The sequence below is a fragment of the Papaver somniferum genome, chromosome 5 (genome assembly GCF_003573695.1).
Source record: "Papaver somniferum cultivar HN1 chromosome 5, ASM357369v1, whole genome shotgun sequence".
In the NCBI taxonomy this organism is placed as follows: Eukaryota; Viridiplantae; Streptophyta; class Magnoliopsida; order Ranunculales; family Papaveraceae; genus Papaver; species Papaver somniferum.
The window spans coordinates 109,550,872-109,571,559 of NC_039362.1; the positions used below are offsets into that span (position 1 = coordinate 109,550,872).

Here is a 20,688-nt window from a genome sequence, read left to right on the forward strand (position 1 = left end):
GGGTTTTCAAATCCCTTAGGTTGAGCTACATAAACTTCTTCCTTTAAGTTTCCGTTTAGGAAAACAGATTTGATGTCCATTTGAAATAGCTTAACCTTAAGAAAACAAGCATGAGCTAATAATAATCTAATGGACTCAAGGCTTGCCACAAGAGCAAAGGTTTCGTCAAAGTCGATTCCTTCAATTTGTGAATACCCTTGAGCGACAAGTCTAGCTTTTTTCCTGACAATGGTCCCGAACTCATCAGACTTATTCTTAAATATCCATTTAGTGCCAACAATATTGACATTGGGAGGACAAGGTACAAGCTTCCATACATCTTGCCTTTGAAATTGATTTAACTATTCATGCATTGCATTCACCCATACGGAATCGCTAAGAGCTTTGTCAGTATTTCTTGGTTCTATTTGTGAAAGATAACAACCAAAATTGCACATATTTTGAAGTTGCCCTCTTGTCTTTGCAGTAGAATCTCTTCCTCCAATGATACTGTTGTGATCATGATTCCTTTGAACCCAGAGTTGTCGTGGAGGGACACGTTCTTGTTCAATAGGAGTAGCCTGATCAATTCTCTTCTCCTCGTCACTAGAAAAATCAGGATCAGTAACAGTAGGAATAACTTCAACTGACTCTGGAATTTCTTTGACTTTCTCAGTTGTCTCGGTAGGAGGAAATTCAGCAGGATAAATATCATGGTGAAAATTACTAATATCATCAATGATAACATTAGCAGATTCCATCATAACTTGGGTTCTGAGATTGAACACTCGGAAACCACGACTTTCAGAAGCATAGCCAAGAAACACTAGTACAGAATGGCCTTTAGCCACGCCAGATATAAATTTCCTTGTCACGCCTTTTTGGTTTTGGCGTGTCTATAGGGTATACTTCTACCCTATAGACACGCCATGTTCTATGGGTGTGTTAATATAAGTGCTTTCAGCCGCGCCAGGGCTAGTAGCGTGTCCAAATATCAACCGTTTAGTCACGTTAACTTTTAATTTTTGATTGGGCGTGTTTGTAGACCAGTCTATGGCCACGTTAACCAGTTGTGGCGTGTCCATAAAAATAGTCACGCCACTTGAGGCGTGTTTAAAATTTTAGTTTTATTAGACACGCCAGTATGCGTGTCCATAGTGTACGATTTGCAGACACGCTGGTTAAGTTGCGTGGCTATAAAGTTGGTTTTATTAGACATGCTAGTATGCGTGTCCGTAGTGGGCATTTTATAGCCACGCCGGTTGTATTGCGTGGCTAAAAAGTTCGGTTTATTGGACACGCTAGTATGCGTGTCCATAGTGTGTGTTTTATAGACACGCTGGTTTATATGCGTGGTTTATATGCGTTTTATAGACACGCTGGCTTATATGCGTGGTTAAAAGTTGGTTTTATTAGACACACTAGTATGCGTGTCCATAGTGTGCGTTTATAGACACACCAGTTCTATTTATTACTGGGTATGGGTATACATGAAATGGGCTGTAACTGCGACAACACTGTCCCAGCTCTGTTGAGGGCCTTTTTCTTCTCCATCCCAACAGTCATTAACTGACTTTCAAAAAATAAATAAAAAAGCTTCTGCCCAAATTCGAACGCATGGTCTCGACTCGAAGGAGGTAGGTAACGAATCAACCCACCAAGCTGACCATCTATAGTTATTTAAGATTAGTTACAATAAACTGTTTGTGCTATTCTAGAGGATCCAAAGGATAGTTACAATCTATACATGAATCATTTGATGCTCCCGCAACTCACAAAGAAGAAATTCTTCCTCTTCCTCCTCATGCTCTGCAACTCATTCATCCCTTTTACCCCAAACCTATATTTCCATTTCCTCCTCCTTTACTACTCTTTCACCCATTTAATCCCAAACACTAGTACTAATGCTTGGACTTGGTTTTGTTGTTGTTTCTTGTTTGCTGCTGAATCCATTAAAATATTTTGGTGCTTAAGTGTTTTAATGGATTCAACAACAAACAAGAAGAGAACAGCAAAAACAAGTCCAAGATGCTCTGCCAAGTTAACCTGCAGCTGAATGGCTATAAATAACTCATCTGATAGACTTGCCTTATATGAATGCATAAAACCAAACGGTTGACCTAAAAATGCACCTCTTAATTGGAGTAAAAGCTAAAGAATTAAGTGACTAGATTTAGGCTTTGGAAATAGGGTTTAGCAGAGTAATGACGGCTTTGAAGAGGGTGTGCATGGCATTGAAAAGGCGTTGAAATCCAAGCGACAGACACTTGACCAAGCTCCATAAAAGAACATTTATGGCTAAGCTACTACCATTATTTAAACAAGGCGGGGGGATAAACGGATTATTATACCAAAAGAAGAAATTATAGAAATAGAGATTAAGAAAACAGATAATGGCAGATAATGCTAGTAGTTCAGCAAATGGAAATCACAATGAGCCACCACCCGATTCAGATGCAATGGTACGTGAAAAGTTGACAATTGGGACTTTATCAAGCTCTGAGATTGAAAGGTTGATTCCTTTTCTGAATCAGGAGAAGATAAGGAAGAAAGAGCAAGAAGAGCGGGAAGAATTTGAAAGATTAAGGGTTGAGAATGATGAGGAATTTCAGTTGTGGATGAGAAAGTCGGATGCCAAAGAGGCAAGTCTACACAGGAAGAAGCTTCAACGACGAGGAGAGTGGAAATGTTCATGGGGGAAAACTCGCAGTGCGACTGAAAGTGATAGTGAAGATGAAGAAAAAAACTGTGAAAGACTAGAAGATGAGGAGAACAGTGATGATTCGATGAAGAGATATGAGAGAGCAAAAGAAGCAGAGAGGAAAAAGAGGAAAATGCAAGAGTTTGAAGATATGATGTACAAGTGTTATCTCGCCGAAAAGAAGAACAACCCTCGTAAGTTTGATCGAACCGTGTCAGAACCCCTGAACGTGGATTCTGACGGAGAGGAGATTCCTGGGTTAGACCTCGATGGGGAGCCTGTTTTTTCTGGCGGTGAGATGGTGGTTTGCAGTGAAGCAGAAGATGAGGAAGAAGAAACCGAGATGATGATCTCCAGGGTCCCTACACATCTTCAGACAATGATGATGGTACTGGTGCCTACTATGAAGATGATAAGTTAAACTACAGCAGCAACAGTGGTGGTGATTCTTGGTGATTGCCTTATAGGTACTGTCAAATCCCTTAGAACTAGAGCAATGTGATGTTCTGATTACTATTTCTCTTGTGCATCTTCGTGAAAACTTGTGGGGATATTGATGGTACTTTATGTTGCTGAAGAAGTGTATGGAGAATGGGGTTCAATTTCAGACATTTGGTGGTTATTTTTTGTTTGATAGATGCATGGTGTTGATGAAGATCTTAGAAGATGTAAGGTGATTTTGAGGTTCAGGTTGCAGCAGGTTCATTGTTTGGATAGCAGCTGAGAGAGTTGCAGTGGTTATGATGGGTAAACCTTTTATGTCAGGTAGATTAGTAATGTTGCAGCTTTGAATTTTGGTTGTAAAAAGAAAGTTGTAATGGCACTGGTAGCTTGTCGGGTGTTTATATTTGGTATTCTGTTTGCTTCTTTAGATGTAATTAAACTAGTTGTGTTCTTCTAGTTGTTTGAATTTTAGTAGTATTAAACTTGTGATGGATGTAAGTCTGAAGGGTTTGAAGAAATTTGTCAGTTTTATTGCTCTTTTGATTTCAGTAGTAATGGATTGAATACAATAGATGTACAAACAAGCAATGTTCTTGGTGAATGATTCTAAAATTCCAATGATTGTAAAGTAGAGATTGGTAGGAACGACTGAATTAGTGAATCAATAGGGTATATAAAATGCTGGTTAAGATGGTAGAAACTAGGGTACTACTCCAGTTTATAAAATGCTGTTGGAGTAAGATTAATTCAAAGACTATTTTAGGCCCAATTCTAAAAAAAATAACTATGTGCAAGCCTAGTACTATTACTACTAACCCTAACATGACAGAATATTAATTCAAAAATCAGTATAGCCAAATCCAAACTCATCCAACATGCTAAAACCCATCTGCAATTCTGTGTACAAAACCCCACCATGATTTAAGAATCATTTTTTTCAACAATCCATACATTCATTCTCTAGTTAACAGGAAAATCCAAACTGCTAACTTAAATTTGAACCAAATTCAGTACCATGATGATCATCATTACCAAAATAGTATAACCCAAAACCAAAAACAAAGGCTAAGAGTATATAATTTACACAAACCAATTCCTTAAATAAAAACCAAAAAATGTTCCAACCTAATCATTCATCTATTAGCAAACACAAACAACTACATTCTATCACCTGGCTTCATTATCGCTTAGTCCCTTGGAGATGGTTGCTCAGATGCAGTCGTTTGAGAAGCAGGGACTGGTGCTGGTGCTGGCTCATCCGGTTGCTCTGGTGGTATTGCACTCGCTGGATTTTGCTGACCATTACCTGCCTCCACAAATGCAGCTATTTTGGATGCTTCTCTGCCAACTGCAGAACATACATAATTAAGCAGGGTGTATGGCATTCCATGAGTGGGTATTGGCTGAGAAACACGATGAAGAATCTCTCTTCTGGCGGAAGCAGGCAAAGTGATGGTATCAAATCCATATCTTCCCCCTCCCGCCACAACATGTTTAAGACCAATAAGCACCACCCCCTCGTTAATCACATACGTACCTTCGGTAGGGTGTTCAACAGTCACAACCCATCCATCCCGCATGCGCCATGTCCTAATGGGCCCGGGTCCGACAGCCGCTGCACCACCAACACCCCCGTCAACGAACTCATCAGTAACACCATCACCAGGATCAGAATCTACATCAGACAAGATTTCTTCGCAGTTCTCAGTAGCCACTGGTTCTTCTTCAACTACACCACTCCCTCAGCAACCACTGCTTTGTCCATGTTCAGTTATACAATCTTGAAATGGAGGATCTTCAATCCCCCTAGGAGGCATTTGCTGAATCCGGGAAGTGGATGATGCGGTACCCTGATTCTCGGAGATATTATTAACCAATTGGATGCAATTATCATTCCTCACTGGTGTATCAGAGATATTGCTCTTGGAGGAATATCCATTTGGTGTTGAATGCTTCTCTGATGAATTTTTATTACAAGGGATTGATGACAGATTTTTCTCAAAAATTCAGGATGAATTTTTGTCTCCCTCTCTTAGTCTCAAATTTGAAATGGGATTTCTGGTTTGGACTCTAATGGAAGCAATTGGGATAATGATAATGAAGAAAAGAAACATCATTTTAAGCCTTAATTGGTTCGATTCCCAATGCATTCTCATATTTTCGGTGAGAAAAACTACCCCCTCCCGCCATTTCGATTCTCCATAAATCAAATTATATCTCTTGTGACTTGTCTAATCGACTTTTCTATTTTGAAAGTCATCAGTGTTGCGACAAGTGGAGGACATTCATAGATCATTTACACACGTGCTATTCATACTAGTTAACATGAATAATTTAGTTTAGTGTTACATGAACATGGTATGTACAAACAAGCAATGTTCTTGGTGTATGATTCTAAAATTCCAATAATTATTAAGTACAGATTGATAGGAACGACTGAATTAGTGAATCAATAGGGTATATAAAATGTTGGTTAAGATGGTAGAAACTAGAGTATTACTCCAGTTTATAAAATGCTATTGGAGTAAGATTAATTCGAAGTCTATTTCAGGTCCAAGTTGATAGGATCCAGAGATGCCTATATGTAATAAACCGAAATCGCATGGTGTTTAACTAGTAGACAGAGGCAAGTACGGGTCGAACCCACAGGGAGCGGTGGAAATACTCTAATCAATATCTCTAATGAACTAAACAATCAAGATATGAATTTCTGATTTTTTTTAAAAGAATAAAAACAAAGAAAACAAACTAAAATAATAAAATGAATCCAATGGAAGAATCGGTAACCAGGGTTTTATTGGTATCCACCACTATTTCCTTGCAAATATTGAAATGAAACATAATTATGAATAATTGTTAATTGTTAATTGTTGGTTCTATTGACATCACCTATTGTATATATTAGAGTCGCAAATATCATTGGTATACCCTAAGCATGGCACATCAAAAGACTAAATCCAAACATGAACCATCAAATCGCATCAGCGAGAAAGTTATACGAAACTAAATATAGGTTCACAAATTCTATATGGCTTTTCTAAGCATAACACATCAAAGTTTTTAACGAAGCATGGATCATCAAATAATAAGACAAATATATTTGCAAAACTATCAATTACGGACATAGGTTTTTAAAACCGGTGAAGCAACAACTTATATTTTCGATCAATCAACAAAAATTATTCAAAAATTAATTAATTCAAATCATATTGGTCTAATGCTATATAATCAGTTCCAAATTAGCCTAATACCCAAAGTAGTTTCAACCCATAAAAACCCTAGTTATAAGTTTAGCAAGACATAACCATGGGTTTCTTAAAACCCATAAAAATAATAATTAAGAGAGAAAAGATTAAACCAATGATGTCGTCTTTCTCCCTATCTATGCTTGAATGGCCTTCACGGCTGCTTCTTCTCCTTCTCTCGCTGTAGCCGCCTCTCGAAACTCCAAAAACTCAAAAACGAGATAATCCTCTGAACCGGCCTCCCCTCTTTCGACTGCGTACCTTTTCTTCTTATAGTCCTTCAAACAAATCTGACTAAGACCCAGTACTAGTAAAATGCCTAGGCCCAGTCCGTCTAGCCTCCATCACTGAATTCTAGTATTTTGTGACCACAACTCCAATTGATTTTGTGAAAACTACAGCCACATCCATTTTTCAGATTTCTCCCACTATGAAACCGACCGACAAAAAAGTTCAGGTGCGCACCCAATTTTGGAGAAAAAATTTCTCCCAAACCCATAATTTATAAAATTAGGTTTCCGTCTTTTTTTTTCTTTTTTTTTTCTTCTTCGATTCCTTTTCTACACAGGAAAACAAAAATCTCTTCCTTACACCATACCATCAGCGCCATCATCACCATCATCATCGTAGCCAGAACCACCAGCACCGCCGTAGCAGCAGCACCAACCACCATTATAACTAGCAGCATCACCAAATAACGATAGTCTCAATCAAAATCCCTATTCTACTACTTAGATTCCAGTAATCATTCCTTCACCACCAACACCAGCAGCATCAACCATCGCCTGCACCTGCATTCATCCCTTTTCTCTTCATCCATCTTTACTCACTCTTCCTCATTTTTTGATCGTTTATGTCTAGCCTGAATCTAATCGGAATTCAAATCGGAGTGGGACCCAACTTTCTAATCTCTTTGAAACTCGTATTCATTTTAGTTAGCTGCTCAATTTTTTCTCCTTCCCCTCTTTTTTTTAGATTGATTGTGATGTCCAATATTTCTAGTGATATCAAGAACGCCATTGTAAAAGGTGGAGCTAATATGTTCGATGATTTGGCTCTGAGAGTTATAGCTTCATTTCATTTTGTTGTTGGACTCTCTTGTTAACTATGGAAGAGAGGAGAATTATTAGGATAAAAAAAAGTCCTACGAGGTCACTGTATACAGAGGCGATGAAGAGGTTACAGTTAGGATTATTGAGAGATCCAGGGGTTTCACAAATGAGTGTTGGACACCTTACCGGGTTGCTGAATGGCTACTCAATATTCTCACTGAAGCTAATTAATTTGGAGAATAAGGTTATTGATATGCATTGTTGATTTCCTATATATGGCATTTGGCATTTCAAAATTTTCTTGATGAGGTTATGGTCTTTTTGTTCATGACAAGTCACATATGTCAATTCTCACTTAAGAAGATTGCAATTTATGCTTGTAAACAAATAGGATGTACATGATCTCAATGCTAAATTGGTGTTTTGCATAAGGAAAGACGGTGTTTGCGTAAGACAGTGTGTAATGCCTTTTTCCATATTTTTCAAATGTATCTCGATCATGTCCTCAGTCTCGGTATCGTTGAATAATCTGTTATCCAGTCGAGAAAATGTCCGCATAACTTGTTATGCATCTATAAAAATTGTTGCATAACTTGTTATGCAGTCCAGAAAATGATTGCATAACACGTTATGCATCAACTTATTTGTTAGTATCGGAACTAGCAATTAAAAAAGACTGCATGACTTGTCATGCACCTATAATAATATCTGCATAACATGTTATGCAATCGTGAAAATGGATGCATAACGTGTTATGCATCCGAAAATATGGCTGCATAATGCATTATGCATCGATAAAATTGTTGCACAATCTTTTATGCATCCGAAAATATGGCTGCATAATGCATTATGCATCAATTTTTTTATGTACGCACTAAAATCAACCAAAGCAATGGCTACATAACTTGTTATAGATGCATAATTTGTTATGCACTCGAGAAAATGGTTGCATAATTCGTTATGCGTCTGCAGAATGTGTTATGCATCTTTTTTGTTGGCTGCATAATGGTTATGTATCAAGTTTTCGAAAATTTTGTCTAAAATGATGATCACCTCCGATTTTTTCGTGAAAAACAAAAATTTGATATTGTTGTTTGTACTCGTTGCATAGGTCTCTTAAAAATATTTCCAACGATATAAAATTTGTAAAATTCTAAGGCGCGGATTTTTAGATATGTTATATCCAAGTTGCGTTGCCAATTATACCCCTAATGCATAACTCATCATGCGGATGCATAATCTGTCATGCAGATATTTTTAATAATTTCATATAATTATGGGTGTCACGGAAATAATTATGGGTGTCAGGGTACCTAAAATTAATTGTGGGTCTGACAATGAGAATATTATTTTTCTTGGGAATGCGCTTAATTTTCCCAAAACTTTCCCTCACCTGAATTCGACCAAAACAACCTAGCAGAGCCAACACCGTTTTCTTAACTCAGCCCACGACACCGTTTTTCTTAGCTTCTCATCTCGATCAACAGCACCCAGGACCCGTACAAACAACCACCGAACATCTCTGACCATTTAGCCTTTATCCTCCTCATGATCAACCTTGGCAGCAGCACTCAACTTCAGTTCATAGTAATATCTTGTTCACAGCATAATCAAATCACCGGCTGCAAACATCACCATCATATCACAACCAAATTCCGGACGTTGTAAGCCTCTTCTTGTTCACCGTTGCATGAAACTAGACAGGCACTGAAAACAAATTCCAACCAGTTTTGTATGTACACATTTCATTGTCCACCACGTGTACAGGAAGAGACACGTGGAAAGCATGCAAAGCGAGACATCAAAACATGATAACAAGCAGTCATAACCTAGGGGAGCATCTCATCAGAAAATGTCACCGGTCAGCAGACCTGACGGTCAAGGACTGAGGATCACAGAGGTATGATGGCAAAGAGGAGCACCAGATAACACCCCTCGGGTTTTAGTACATCCTATCCCAAGGAAGATCCAAGATCAACGGCTGAGAGAGAGATTGACTGACACGGATGTGACCAGACTAAGAGATACTTGTCTGAAACGAGCGGACGTCCAACTGCCCGCATTAAATACCAAGAGATAAACACGCGTCAATCAGCTCGTGGAACAAACGAGGATAGCTCTTCGTATTCAAGCTTTGACCGCAGGATATAGCGAAGACCTCTGCATGATGGACACAAAGCACAAGAAGATAAGGTTGCAACGGCTTCTCAGAAGTTGGACCCACGTTTCAACCCTATAAATACCCCTCTCCACTAAGAGAAAATGGGTCGACCAATCCACCATCCTTAGAAGAGAACATAAGAGAGAGAAATAGGAAGAGTAAGTAAATCCCTGCTTCCTCAGACTAATGTATACTCAAAAATCATTCGACTATCTTTGTAAACATTCGATACATAGTGAAACACCAACCCCCGTGGATGTAGGCCTTAGTGCCGAACCACGTAAATCTCCATCTTATTTATATTTCAGCACTTTTATATTCATCGTATATCCCTTATGATTCGTATTTATGTTCGTATTTTTAGTCTTACTCCTTATACGATCATTTCCTGATATTACTCGACTAGGCAGTGATGAGCCCGAAGGCTTTGATTCGATGAATCGATAGTATCATCCATTCTATGCATGTATCATTTAATTCAAGAGTTTTTTGTATGTGCGAACATTGTTTGTGAACACGTAGAATGCCTTCGTGATTTATGTGTTCACAATCTGGCGCTAGAAACAGGGATCTCCGAAGAATTTGAAAGAAGTGTAAATGCCATCTCCGAAGAATTTGAAAGAAGTGCAAAAGCTCAATGGATCCTTAGCAGCCTTGGGCAGATTTATTGCCCGATCTTCGGATAAATGCAAACATTTTTTCAATATTCTCAAAAAAGGGAGTAAGTTTGAATGGACCACAGAGTGTGAAGAAGCCTTCCAAAAGATCAAGGAATACCTGGCTTCAATTCCGATCCTACAAAAACCTGATCCCGGTGAGGTTTTGGCGCTGTACATAGCAGCGACAGAAGACGCAGTTACCGCAGTATTGGTCAAAACCAATACGAAGGTAGAACATCCTATCTATTATGTCAGCAAGACCCTCAATTCTGCGGAAAGGAATTACACGAAGATCGAACAACTCATCCTGGCACTAGTATGGGCTACTCAAAATCTGAGAACCTATTTCCTAACTCATTTCATCCGCGTCCCATGCAAAGCACCATTGGAAGCAGTCCTCAAAAGCACGGGGAAAGTAGGAAGAATAGCCAAGTGGAACACCCACCTGGACCAATTCAACATCATCCATGAAATTCAACACTCCCCAAAATCCCAAGTATTGGAGGATTTCTTAGCAGACCTCCCCCTGGATAACGATGAGGAGATTAGGGGCATACCAGAAGCTGACGAGGAAATAAGGACCCGGTTGACGTCCTCGAACCCGCGAGCCAAATACGATGGGAAGTCTTCGTCGATGGTTCCAAAAATAAGGAAGGTGCGGGAATAGGCATTGTCATCACCACCCCAAGGAGAAAGGATCGTACATGCACTCAGTTGGAATTCAAAGAGCATACTAACAACATCGTCGAATACGAGGCAGTCGTACATGCCCTCCGCTTGATAATAGAGATGGGGGTAACTGATGTAAGACTGACAAGTGACTCGCAGCTTGTCATACGGCAAATAGGGTTCGAATACAATGTACGACGATACCCTCTCAGCTTACATGGCCTTGGTCCAAACATTGGCATCACAAATTCCGAACATCAAGTTCAGGCACTTATGCAGGAGAGATCTCAGGCACGCGGATGCCCTAGCATATATATCATCCATGCTGAAGGACAAGAATATCGAAGCTATCAAAATAACAAGGTATACGAGCCTTCAATTGCATCACAATTTCCTTTGCTACCAATCAGATACAGTGGAAGAAAATATCGAAGATCAGGTGGGAGAAGACATCCATAACGATTTCGACGAAGAAGAATCCTGTCAAGAGCAAATCAAGACGAAGATTTCAGCAACGAAGATGATTGGAGAATGGTGATTCATGCGTTTCTCAAGGATGGAACCTTACCGCGGATCATAAACAAGCCAGGAAAATACTCTCCAAAGTAGGAAGATATGATCTTCGGGATGGGGTGTACAAGAAATCTTTCCTCGGACCGTTACTACGTTGCTTATCCAGGAAAGAGGGGCATCGAATTCTAAACGACATCATTACGGTGACGCAGGGAATCATAGCGGCATGAGATCACTAGCCGACAAAGCAAAAATGCAAGGATATTACTGGCCCACAATGATACAAGATGCCGCAAGAATGTCCCGACGATGTGAAGAATGTCAGCGTTTCGCCAAAAAGATACACGCGCCAGCAACAACGCTAAATTCTGTGGATAGTCCGTGGCCATTTGCAAAATGGGGCATAGATATCGTTGGGCCTTTCATCGAAGGGTCAGGGAAAAGACGATTTTTGATAGTAGCCACGGACTACTTCAGTAAATGGGTGGAAGCTAAAGCCTTAGCCAGGATCAGAGACGTGGATGTGTTTACTTTCATATTCCAAAACATCATTTGCAGGTTCGGCATACCAGCGGAAATCGTGTCCGATAATGGTAACAATTACAGGGAAAAATATAGACATGCTCTTCGACACTTTCAAAATAAGGAAGAACAATCCACCCCATATACCCTCAGAGCAACGGACAAGCGGAAGCTACTAACAAGACCCTCGCCCTTATCCTCAAAAAGCAATTAGACGAACATAAGGGGCGGTGGTGTGAGGACAGCTACACAATGTATTATGGGCATACAGGACAACACGAAGATCTGCCACCGGGGAATCCCCATTTCTCCTCACTTATGGAGCTGAAGCAGTCATCCCAACAGAGATCCTCATGCCAACCACAAAGACCGAAGCATGGGAGAAAATCTCACAACAGACATGATGTTAGAGAGACTGGACGACCTGGAAGAAAGGAGGGAAGCAGCATTGCAAAAGATGGAAAATTATCAACGAAGATTAGCGAGAGAATACAACAAAAAGGTTAAGCTTCGAAATTTTGTAGAAGGGCAGTATGTGCTAAGAACAATCCCGCAGTATCAACGAGAGAAGAAATGGGGCAAGTTAGCACCTACATGGGGAGGACCTTTTATAATACACGACATTGCGGGAAACGGTTCCTACTATCTTCGCAATCTGAAAGGCGAGGTCCTCCGACACCCTTGGAATGCTAAATGGCTCAAACCGTACTACCCATAGGAGCACGCAGCTTTGCATCTGCGTGAAGAATACCAGAAGAAGAAGGCAGCGTAACCGCTCTACATGTTTCTATCTCTGGACGAGGAGTAGCAGGCCTCAACCTATCAATCAAACAAACTTTTTGCAAAATCTTCAAGCAAACGAAATGGTCAAAAGGCCCGCTGGGTGAACGCATGTACATTACATAATAAATTAACAATATTGGGGAAAGTAGTTAATCTACAATCTCTCAGGGCTCCCCTATCAGTGTCTATGAGTGTAAGACCATGGGGAAGACACCCAGCAGAAAGAGATACCCAACCAATTTTAAGGAAGCGGGTCGACGGAATGGGTGCATGTAGATATTTCAAATAAGCATCCCATATCCTAGAACGCTGCCTCGGCCCCCACCGTTTGGGAATCCTCTGGCCCAGGATTCGCCAGCGGGGTGACAGGACTCAAGACGATCACGAAGGTACCTACCTTCGGTGTCGCACCCAAACACTCGAACTTTTAACAAAGCAAGTTATTTCTAATTTAACGCCTCACAATACTTAAAATAAAAATAAATTGATAACGCAGGTATGCCAAAAGGATGATCCATTCCATAAAGAGTTGATTACAAGTTCAGCAAATAAGATAGACCAAGAAACACATCAAAAAATGATCTGAAACTATATAATCAACGAGGATCAACTTTCTATGACTAATAAAAGAAATCTACTTGGACGATACAACTCCATCAGCAGGTTTGTCTTTGCGAGATGAAGGTACGCTACCACCTGAAGAAGGACCAGAAGAACCAGGCAAGGGCGCGGGTGGGGGACGACGCGGATAATTCTTGACAAGACCATGTTAGGCTTTAAGATCAAGTTCAATCTTGTCTAGGACTTTGTTGGTCTCCTCAGCTAACTGACATCGAGCTTTATATGGGATAACAGCGGTCAGCTGGTGGGACTGAGACAATAATGAAGATATGCGTTCCGCCTCTTTGGAGGAAATCTCTGCTGCTTCCTCACGAGACGCGGACAAGCCTTTAAAATACTTGGTTTGTCCCTCCTGCTGCACTAAGGCAGATTGAGCTTTTTCAAGCTCATCATTTGCTGCGTGAAGCTGTCCCTCGAGCGCTGAAAACAAGAAATACCAAGGGGTTAAAACAAAGAAATAACAGAATCACACTCGATAAAACGAGGTTATACCTTCGACATTAGCCGAAGCCTCTTCATACTCATTAACAACTGCGTCCCGTGCCTCATCAAGAAAGTCATACTCGTCGAATAATATCTTATAATCCATTTGAAGGTTCGTAAGAGCAAATTGACTCGCATCTAAGTCTACCTGCTTCATTGAATCCAAGTGACGAAGATGGTTGACTTCATCATTCATCTCTCTCATCCTTTTATGGAGTCGATACACATTTACTTCGAGATCTCTCTCATACTCCACTTGGCGGGCAACATCATCTCGGGACGCTGCTAGGGCTTTACTAAGAGCGCCGACCTCGGCCCTAGCATTATCTCTTTCTTAGTTAAGACGCAGCATACTATCCCTAACCCCGGGGCCTAAGAAGGAACGAGCCTGTCGTAACTCTTCTTACAAAAGGCGCACTCTAGCCTCTAAGTCCGAAGCATGTCCTCGAGCTTCCCGCAGGTTATCCCGCGTCCATAGCAGCGTACCATTGAACAAACGACGATCATGGTTGTACTTATTTTGCATATCAACCATTTGTGTTCGCTTTTAACGCCACTCAGCTGCTTAGGCGTTGTGCTCATCAGCACGAGCATTCCACTTTACAGCTTCGCTTTTTATCTTCTCCACCAACTCTACAATACGGGATTTCTATCGTTTCCTTTCTTTCCGAAGCTATATCAGCTCGGGAACTCCACCCACTGAAGATAGGGTGGGGAGACTCAGACAGAACACCAAAGTACAAATAGGGAATCACGAGGAGTGAAAGATTGGTAAAATACGAACCTGTGAGGGACGAGACATTTCTGCGAGTCTGCTCCAATTCGTTGCGGACTGCATGAAGCTCTAAACGAAGACTCTCCTCAGCGTTACCCAGTTGTTATTTTTCCTTAAGGCGGTCCCTCAGTCCATTTATCTCCACCTCGCCGCAGACAGTTCCTCTTCTCTATGAAGAAGCTTAGCCTCCAACTTTAAGGACCTGGCTTTGAAGAATTGGTACAGAACATGGTTACAATGTTCGCTCCTCATCATCTATGTTTCAAACGACAAACATTATTACACCGAAAGGTTTACCTCCAAGAGTTCGAATATCACGAAGAAAAAAGTACAAGGATTTACATCCAAGACACGCTGCTGGGGAAAACCGTACTGGTACCCATCAGCTATGGCCATCATATAAACAACAGAGGAGGGAGGTTCAACCACGAGGTTAGCTTCCGAAGCTCTCAAATTCTTCTCCCACATCTCCGCAACACGGTCCTCAGAAGACAATTGCATCATCTGACGAGTATAAGCGTCGGAATTCTTCTTACCAATGACCACTGGAGCAGGATTAGGGACGAACATCACATTCTTCTTTTTAAGCCAAGCCAAAATGGCATCTTCACTCTCAGGCATCAGCGAGTGAGGTAAATCCTCCGAAGGAGACTCAACTGCAGACTTCTCCCTGGCTGTTATTTCCTCGTCCGCGCAAGTTTCGACATCACAACCCTCAGTATGACCACCTGCGTTTTCATCCTGCTGACCAGTGGCACCCTCTTTACCAAGATTCCCAAGCACATCCCAATCATCATTTTGGGAAAGCAATGAGAAGTCTTCGGCAAGACCCATGGCAGCGCTTACATCAAAGGATTCCCCTGCGGAATATATCCTAGCAAAGGAAAATTCTGGGGAAATAACAGGCAGGGTACCCACAACCTCATTCCCACCATCAGAAAATCCTTCACCACCCACACCACCAGTATTATCGCCAACAGGGGCAGATCCCTCCTTGCCAGTACCACCTGCGGTAATATTACCCTCAGCTTCACCATCACCACCCGCGACAACTTCTTCCTCACCTATACCACCCTCGTCATCAGGGGGAGAAGTATCAGTGCGTTCTTCTCCATCGGACATTTCTTCATACTCAGCAAACCCTTCGTTCACAGGAGTAGTAACCTCTTCATAAACCTCAGCCTCACCAGTCACAACAGTAGAAGATTACTTGGGTCCAATTTTCTTCTTCTTCGACACCTAACAAACCAGTACACGTCCCAACAAAAGCTCATTTTCTCCCTCACTTAAATTTTTTTTTCAACCAAGGAAAAAAAGGGGGAAAATAAAATAAAGAATATAAGAAGAAATTGTACCTTGGTAGTAGCAGCACTCTTCGGAGGAAGGGTAGCACCAGAACCCTCATCCTCATCTCCATCAACGACATCAAGAGCGTAAGGAAAATTTATGCCCGCAAAATTCAGACGCCAAGGACAGAAATCTCCATAATGAGCAGGAGGAGTTTCACGAGGCTTGCTATTTTTAGATGGACGCCAACCGCGCGGACCAGGAATCCAACCATAAGCCCAAGGGCCAACAATTTCAATGACAGTAGCATTCCACTTATAATCATGATCACGCTTAATCCTTTCACGAGCAGGAAAGAGTTTCCGTTTAGCAGATCCCTCGGTGCCAGGAACATACTTCAGCTTGGCATCGCTCACCTCACTTAAAAGACAAATTTCACCCCGAGGAGCGGCAATGTTACGAAGACTAACACTCCACGGTTTACGGTTCCTACTATTGATATAATCCCCAAAGGAGCTATTAAAATTTTGAGGAGTGTACCACTCTCTCTCAGCAGGATTTGGAACGTAGCAGGTCATCATCGTCTCCCCCTTGCTCCGCAGATAATATTCCTTCAGTGCACGAAGGTAATTCCCAGACAATTGCAACACAGAACGATTATGAGTGTTTGTGGAAGAACCTTCACGACTAGCCAGCACATCTTAATAAAAGGAGTCACCCGACTTATACAGGGGAAACATGAGACCCGCCTCGAAGGCTCCAACCGTAGTCAACAGATGAAACTCATCAAACTGATACTTTGAGATAAGTTCATAAGTGATATCATCATAAGGGCATAAAAGCGAACCTCAAAGGATTGAAGCTCATGTTTTTCATGGAACATCTCAAGATCAATATGCTTGAACGTGCCTTCTTCTTACCAACTGAAACGCTGCGTATCACTGGGGCAGCCTCTTCCTCGTCTGCGGAATCTGACGTGGGACTCAATTCTGAAGCCTTCCTTTTGGAAGGAATATTTTTAGGTGGATCAACTTTCAACATAGTACCCTTGGAGTACTTCCCCTTGAAAGAAACCGTTGGGGGAGGCGGCAAAGAACTCTGTAGGGGCACTGAAGGAGGAGCCATAGAACGAAGGGGCGGAACATCCAATGTTTCACTACGAGGAGGAGGAGACCGCGCATTCCTAGAATCATCACGAGGGGAAGCCTGCGTACTCCTAGAATCTTCACGAGGACGAGAAGGAGCGCGGTTAACAGCGTACCTAGACCCAGAAGGACCCTTCGGCAGATCCCCTTTCTTAGTAGACAAAGCCTTCGTACCAGAAGAAGATGAAACCCTATGACCACGAGGATCCGTTTGCGAAGATTTAGAGGAACCTTACCCAAGTGGAGATCTATCGGAGTCTCTACGTGGAGGGGATCTTGGCAGACTAGACGGCAGGGTCTGGTAAGGAACCCGCGAACGATCAGACATAGCTACGAGGAAACACAAAAACAGTTTAGAGGAGAATACGAGGGGATCACTAAAGATCAAAAAACCCAGAAACTGATGGTTCATCCGGATTAACATCAAAAACCCTAAAATTTGAAAATAATCAGAAATACCCCATCAGACTCCAGAGATGACACTTAGATACATACTTATAGACTTTGTAACAAAGAAAAGGGGAAAGCATATATGCTTCGACATATGTGTTCTTCGTCACAAAGCCAAAAGTACAGCAACAGAAGACAAACGGGTAGATACAACAACAGAAGATAGATAAATCAATGATAGAAATAATGAAAAACCCCATACCTGTATAAAAGAAGACGACAAGCACCAACCACAGGCGAAGATAGAAAAATCAGATAAATCAAAAGCAAGTTATCTTTAATACAGGGGCAGCAGCAGTCGAAAGCGAAAGAGTCAAAAAATTGAAAATAGGTTATCTTCCTCACAAGGACGACGATAATAAATGACTAAAGAACAAGAATAGAAAACAAAAACCACATGAAGAGGATGAACACTGACAAGAAGAGGATGAAAGTTATTTTCACATTCTCTTTCCTATTTATAAAGCTAAAGAAGACAATAAATGTCCCTCGTACCAAGGAGCAGTTAATACAAAAGTGGGAAACGTGCCCGTATTTATAGGGGAAGTTATTTCAGGAGAGATGAAACGTGTGCGACGATCTTTCTTCTTCTAAACTGCAAAATACGCCCAGGTCAGAAGAAGAGGGGCAAATTGTATGTACACATTTCATTGTCCACCACGTGTACAGGAAGAGACACGTGGAAAGCATGCAAAGCGAGACATCAAAACATGACAACAAGCAGTCATAACCTAGGGGAGCATCTCATCAGAAAATGTCACCGATCAGCAGATCTGACGGTCAAGGACTGAGGATCACAGAGGTATGATGGCAGAGAAGAGCACCAGATAATACCCCTCGGGTTTTAGTACATCCTATCCCAAGGAAGATCCAAGATCAACGGCTGAGAGAGAGATTGACTGACACGGATGTGACCAGACTAAGAGATACTTGTCTGACACGAGCGGACGTCCAACTGTCCGCATTAAATACCAAGAGATATACACGCGTCAATCAGCTCGTGGAACAAGCGAGGATAGCTCTTCGTATTCAAGCTTAGACCGCAGGATATAACGAAGACCTCTGCGTGATGGACATAAAGCACAAGAAGATAAGGTTGCAACGGATTCTCAGACGTAGGACCCACGTTTCAACCCTATAAATACCCCTCTCCACTAAGAGAAAAGGGGTCGACCAATCCACAATCCTTAGAAGAGAACATAAGAGAGAGAAATAGGAAGAGTAAGTAAATCCCCTGCTTCCTCAGACTAATGTATACTCAAAAATCATTCGACTATCTTTGTAAACATTCAATACATAGTGAAACACCAACCCCCCTGGATGTAGGCCTTAGTGCCGAACCACGTAAATCTCCATCTTATTTATATTTCAGCACTTTTATATTCATCGTATATCCCTTATGATTCGTATTTATGTTCGTAGTTGTAGTCTTACTCCTTATACGATCATTTCCTGATATTACTCGACTAGGCAGTGATGAGCCCGAAGTCTTTGAGTCGATAAATCGATACTATCATCCATTCTATGCATGTGTCATTTAATTCAAGAGTTTTTTGTATGTGCGAACATTGTTTGTGAACACGTAGAATGCCTTCGTGATTTATGTGTTCACAAGTTTAGTCGAACCCTTTTCTCCATCTCGACCACAGCTCCATTCCTTCACTTCGCAGGCATCTTGTCTTCGAAATCCCAGCTTAACCTTCTCGTACACAGCCCAAAACCAAGGCTGTAGCTTCAGGTTTCTATCTCGAACTGCCATTATTCGAGCCACCTCCAACGAATTCCGCCAACATACTTCCATGAACTGAACACCTACTTGCACTGCCGACACAATTCACATCAAAAACCAATTCCAGTTGCAACTAATTTCAGCCAAAACTCGACGACAACCGACACCATCTTCCTTGCAGCTGTTCATTACCATTTTTAGTCATCCACTGTGGATTGTAGAACAAAACCATCCATGCCTTCATAAATCGAACCCCTTCGTGTAGACACTGAACCGATGGCATGCAGCGGCAACAGCTCGAACGCAGCAGCAACTTGAATTAAACTGCAACGTTCATATCAGCAACATCTTACCTCCTGGCCTTAAAGCTTCTCAGTTCATGGCCATACAATAATGATAGCAACATTGGTTTCGCCGTCCCTGAAAATCCATGACTCTTCTTTCCTCGCAAAGCTCGCATGTTCTCCATCTTCACTGCCAATCTTTCCCGAGACAAAGACCACTTCAATCATCTCCATCAAACTATCGAAAAACTTACATTCCACCAGCGTTTATAAATCAGACCCATTGTTGCTAAGAAGAGTTTCCTGCAATTTCGAATTCTCCCATACTTCATTGTCACGAGTACTGCAGCTCAGGTCACAGCAAACTCTAGCTTTCTCCATTTATGTTGCTGTAAATGGCAAGACTCCATCTCGTCAACCACAGCTTGATGTATCCAGCAAAATCTCCATTCAAACTTCGCAGTGGTCTTCATTCTCGATCTCGGATTATACAGAATGGTGATGACGGCTCCAGCTTGCTTCGAAGAAGACTAAAAGAATGTTCCACTCCCTCAGATCTCTTTTCGTTGATAAACACGACCTCTTGGGGCAGCTCACGTGACTAAGCTTGGAATTTTTTGCTCCCCATTTCTTCATCTAGCCGTGGAGGTGACACACGAGATGTTGACAAGGCAGCCCAAATAAGCCTCAGACTGCTTCGTGCCGCGAGTAGTTCTAGAGTGTTTCCGTCGCAAGCACCATTCAGCTTCTATTTAGCCATTTACTTTCCGAATGAATCAATTCACTTGTACTTTCTACAAAAGCACTAAAATAATGTTGTTAGCCAAAATATTGAGTCCTAGCTAATATAAACATGGGTACAAAATATAGTATTTTACGTGCTTATCACAAGTCCAAAAAATTTTTTATGTGCAAGCAACTAGTACTATTACTACTAATCCTAGCATGACAGAATATTAATTCAACAATCAGTATAGTCGAATCCAAACTCATCCAACATTGCTAAAACCTATCTGCAATTCTGCGTACAAAACCCCACCATGATTTAAGAATCAATTTTTTTCAACAATCCATACATTCATTCTTTAGATAATAGGAAAATCCAAAGTGCTTACTTAAATATGTACCAAATTCAGTACCATGATGATCATCATTACCAAAATAGTATAACCCAAAACCAAAAACA

At 41.3% G+C, this 20,688-nt stretch overlaps 1 protein-coding gene across 1 annotated transcript; it reads left to right on the forward strand.

Moving 5' to 3' along the window:
* The first annotated feature begins 2,372 nt into the window (after positions 1-2,372).
* Positions 2,373-3,101, forward strand: LOC113279441. Its single transcript, XM_026528138.1, has one exon. The coding sequence runs from the start codon at positions 2,373-2,375 to the stop codon at positions 3,099-3,101; it is 729 nt and encodes a 242-aa protein (XP_026383923.1).
* Positions 3,102-20,688: the final 17,587 nt, after the last annotated feature.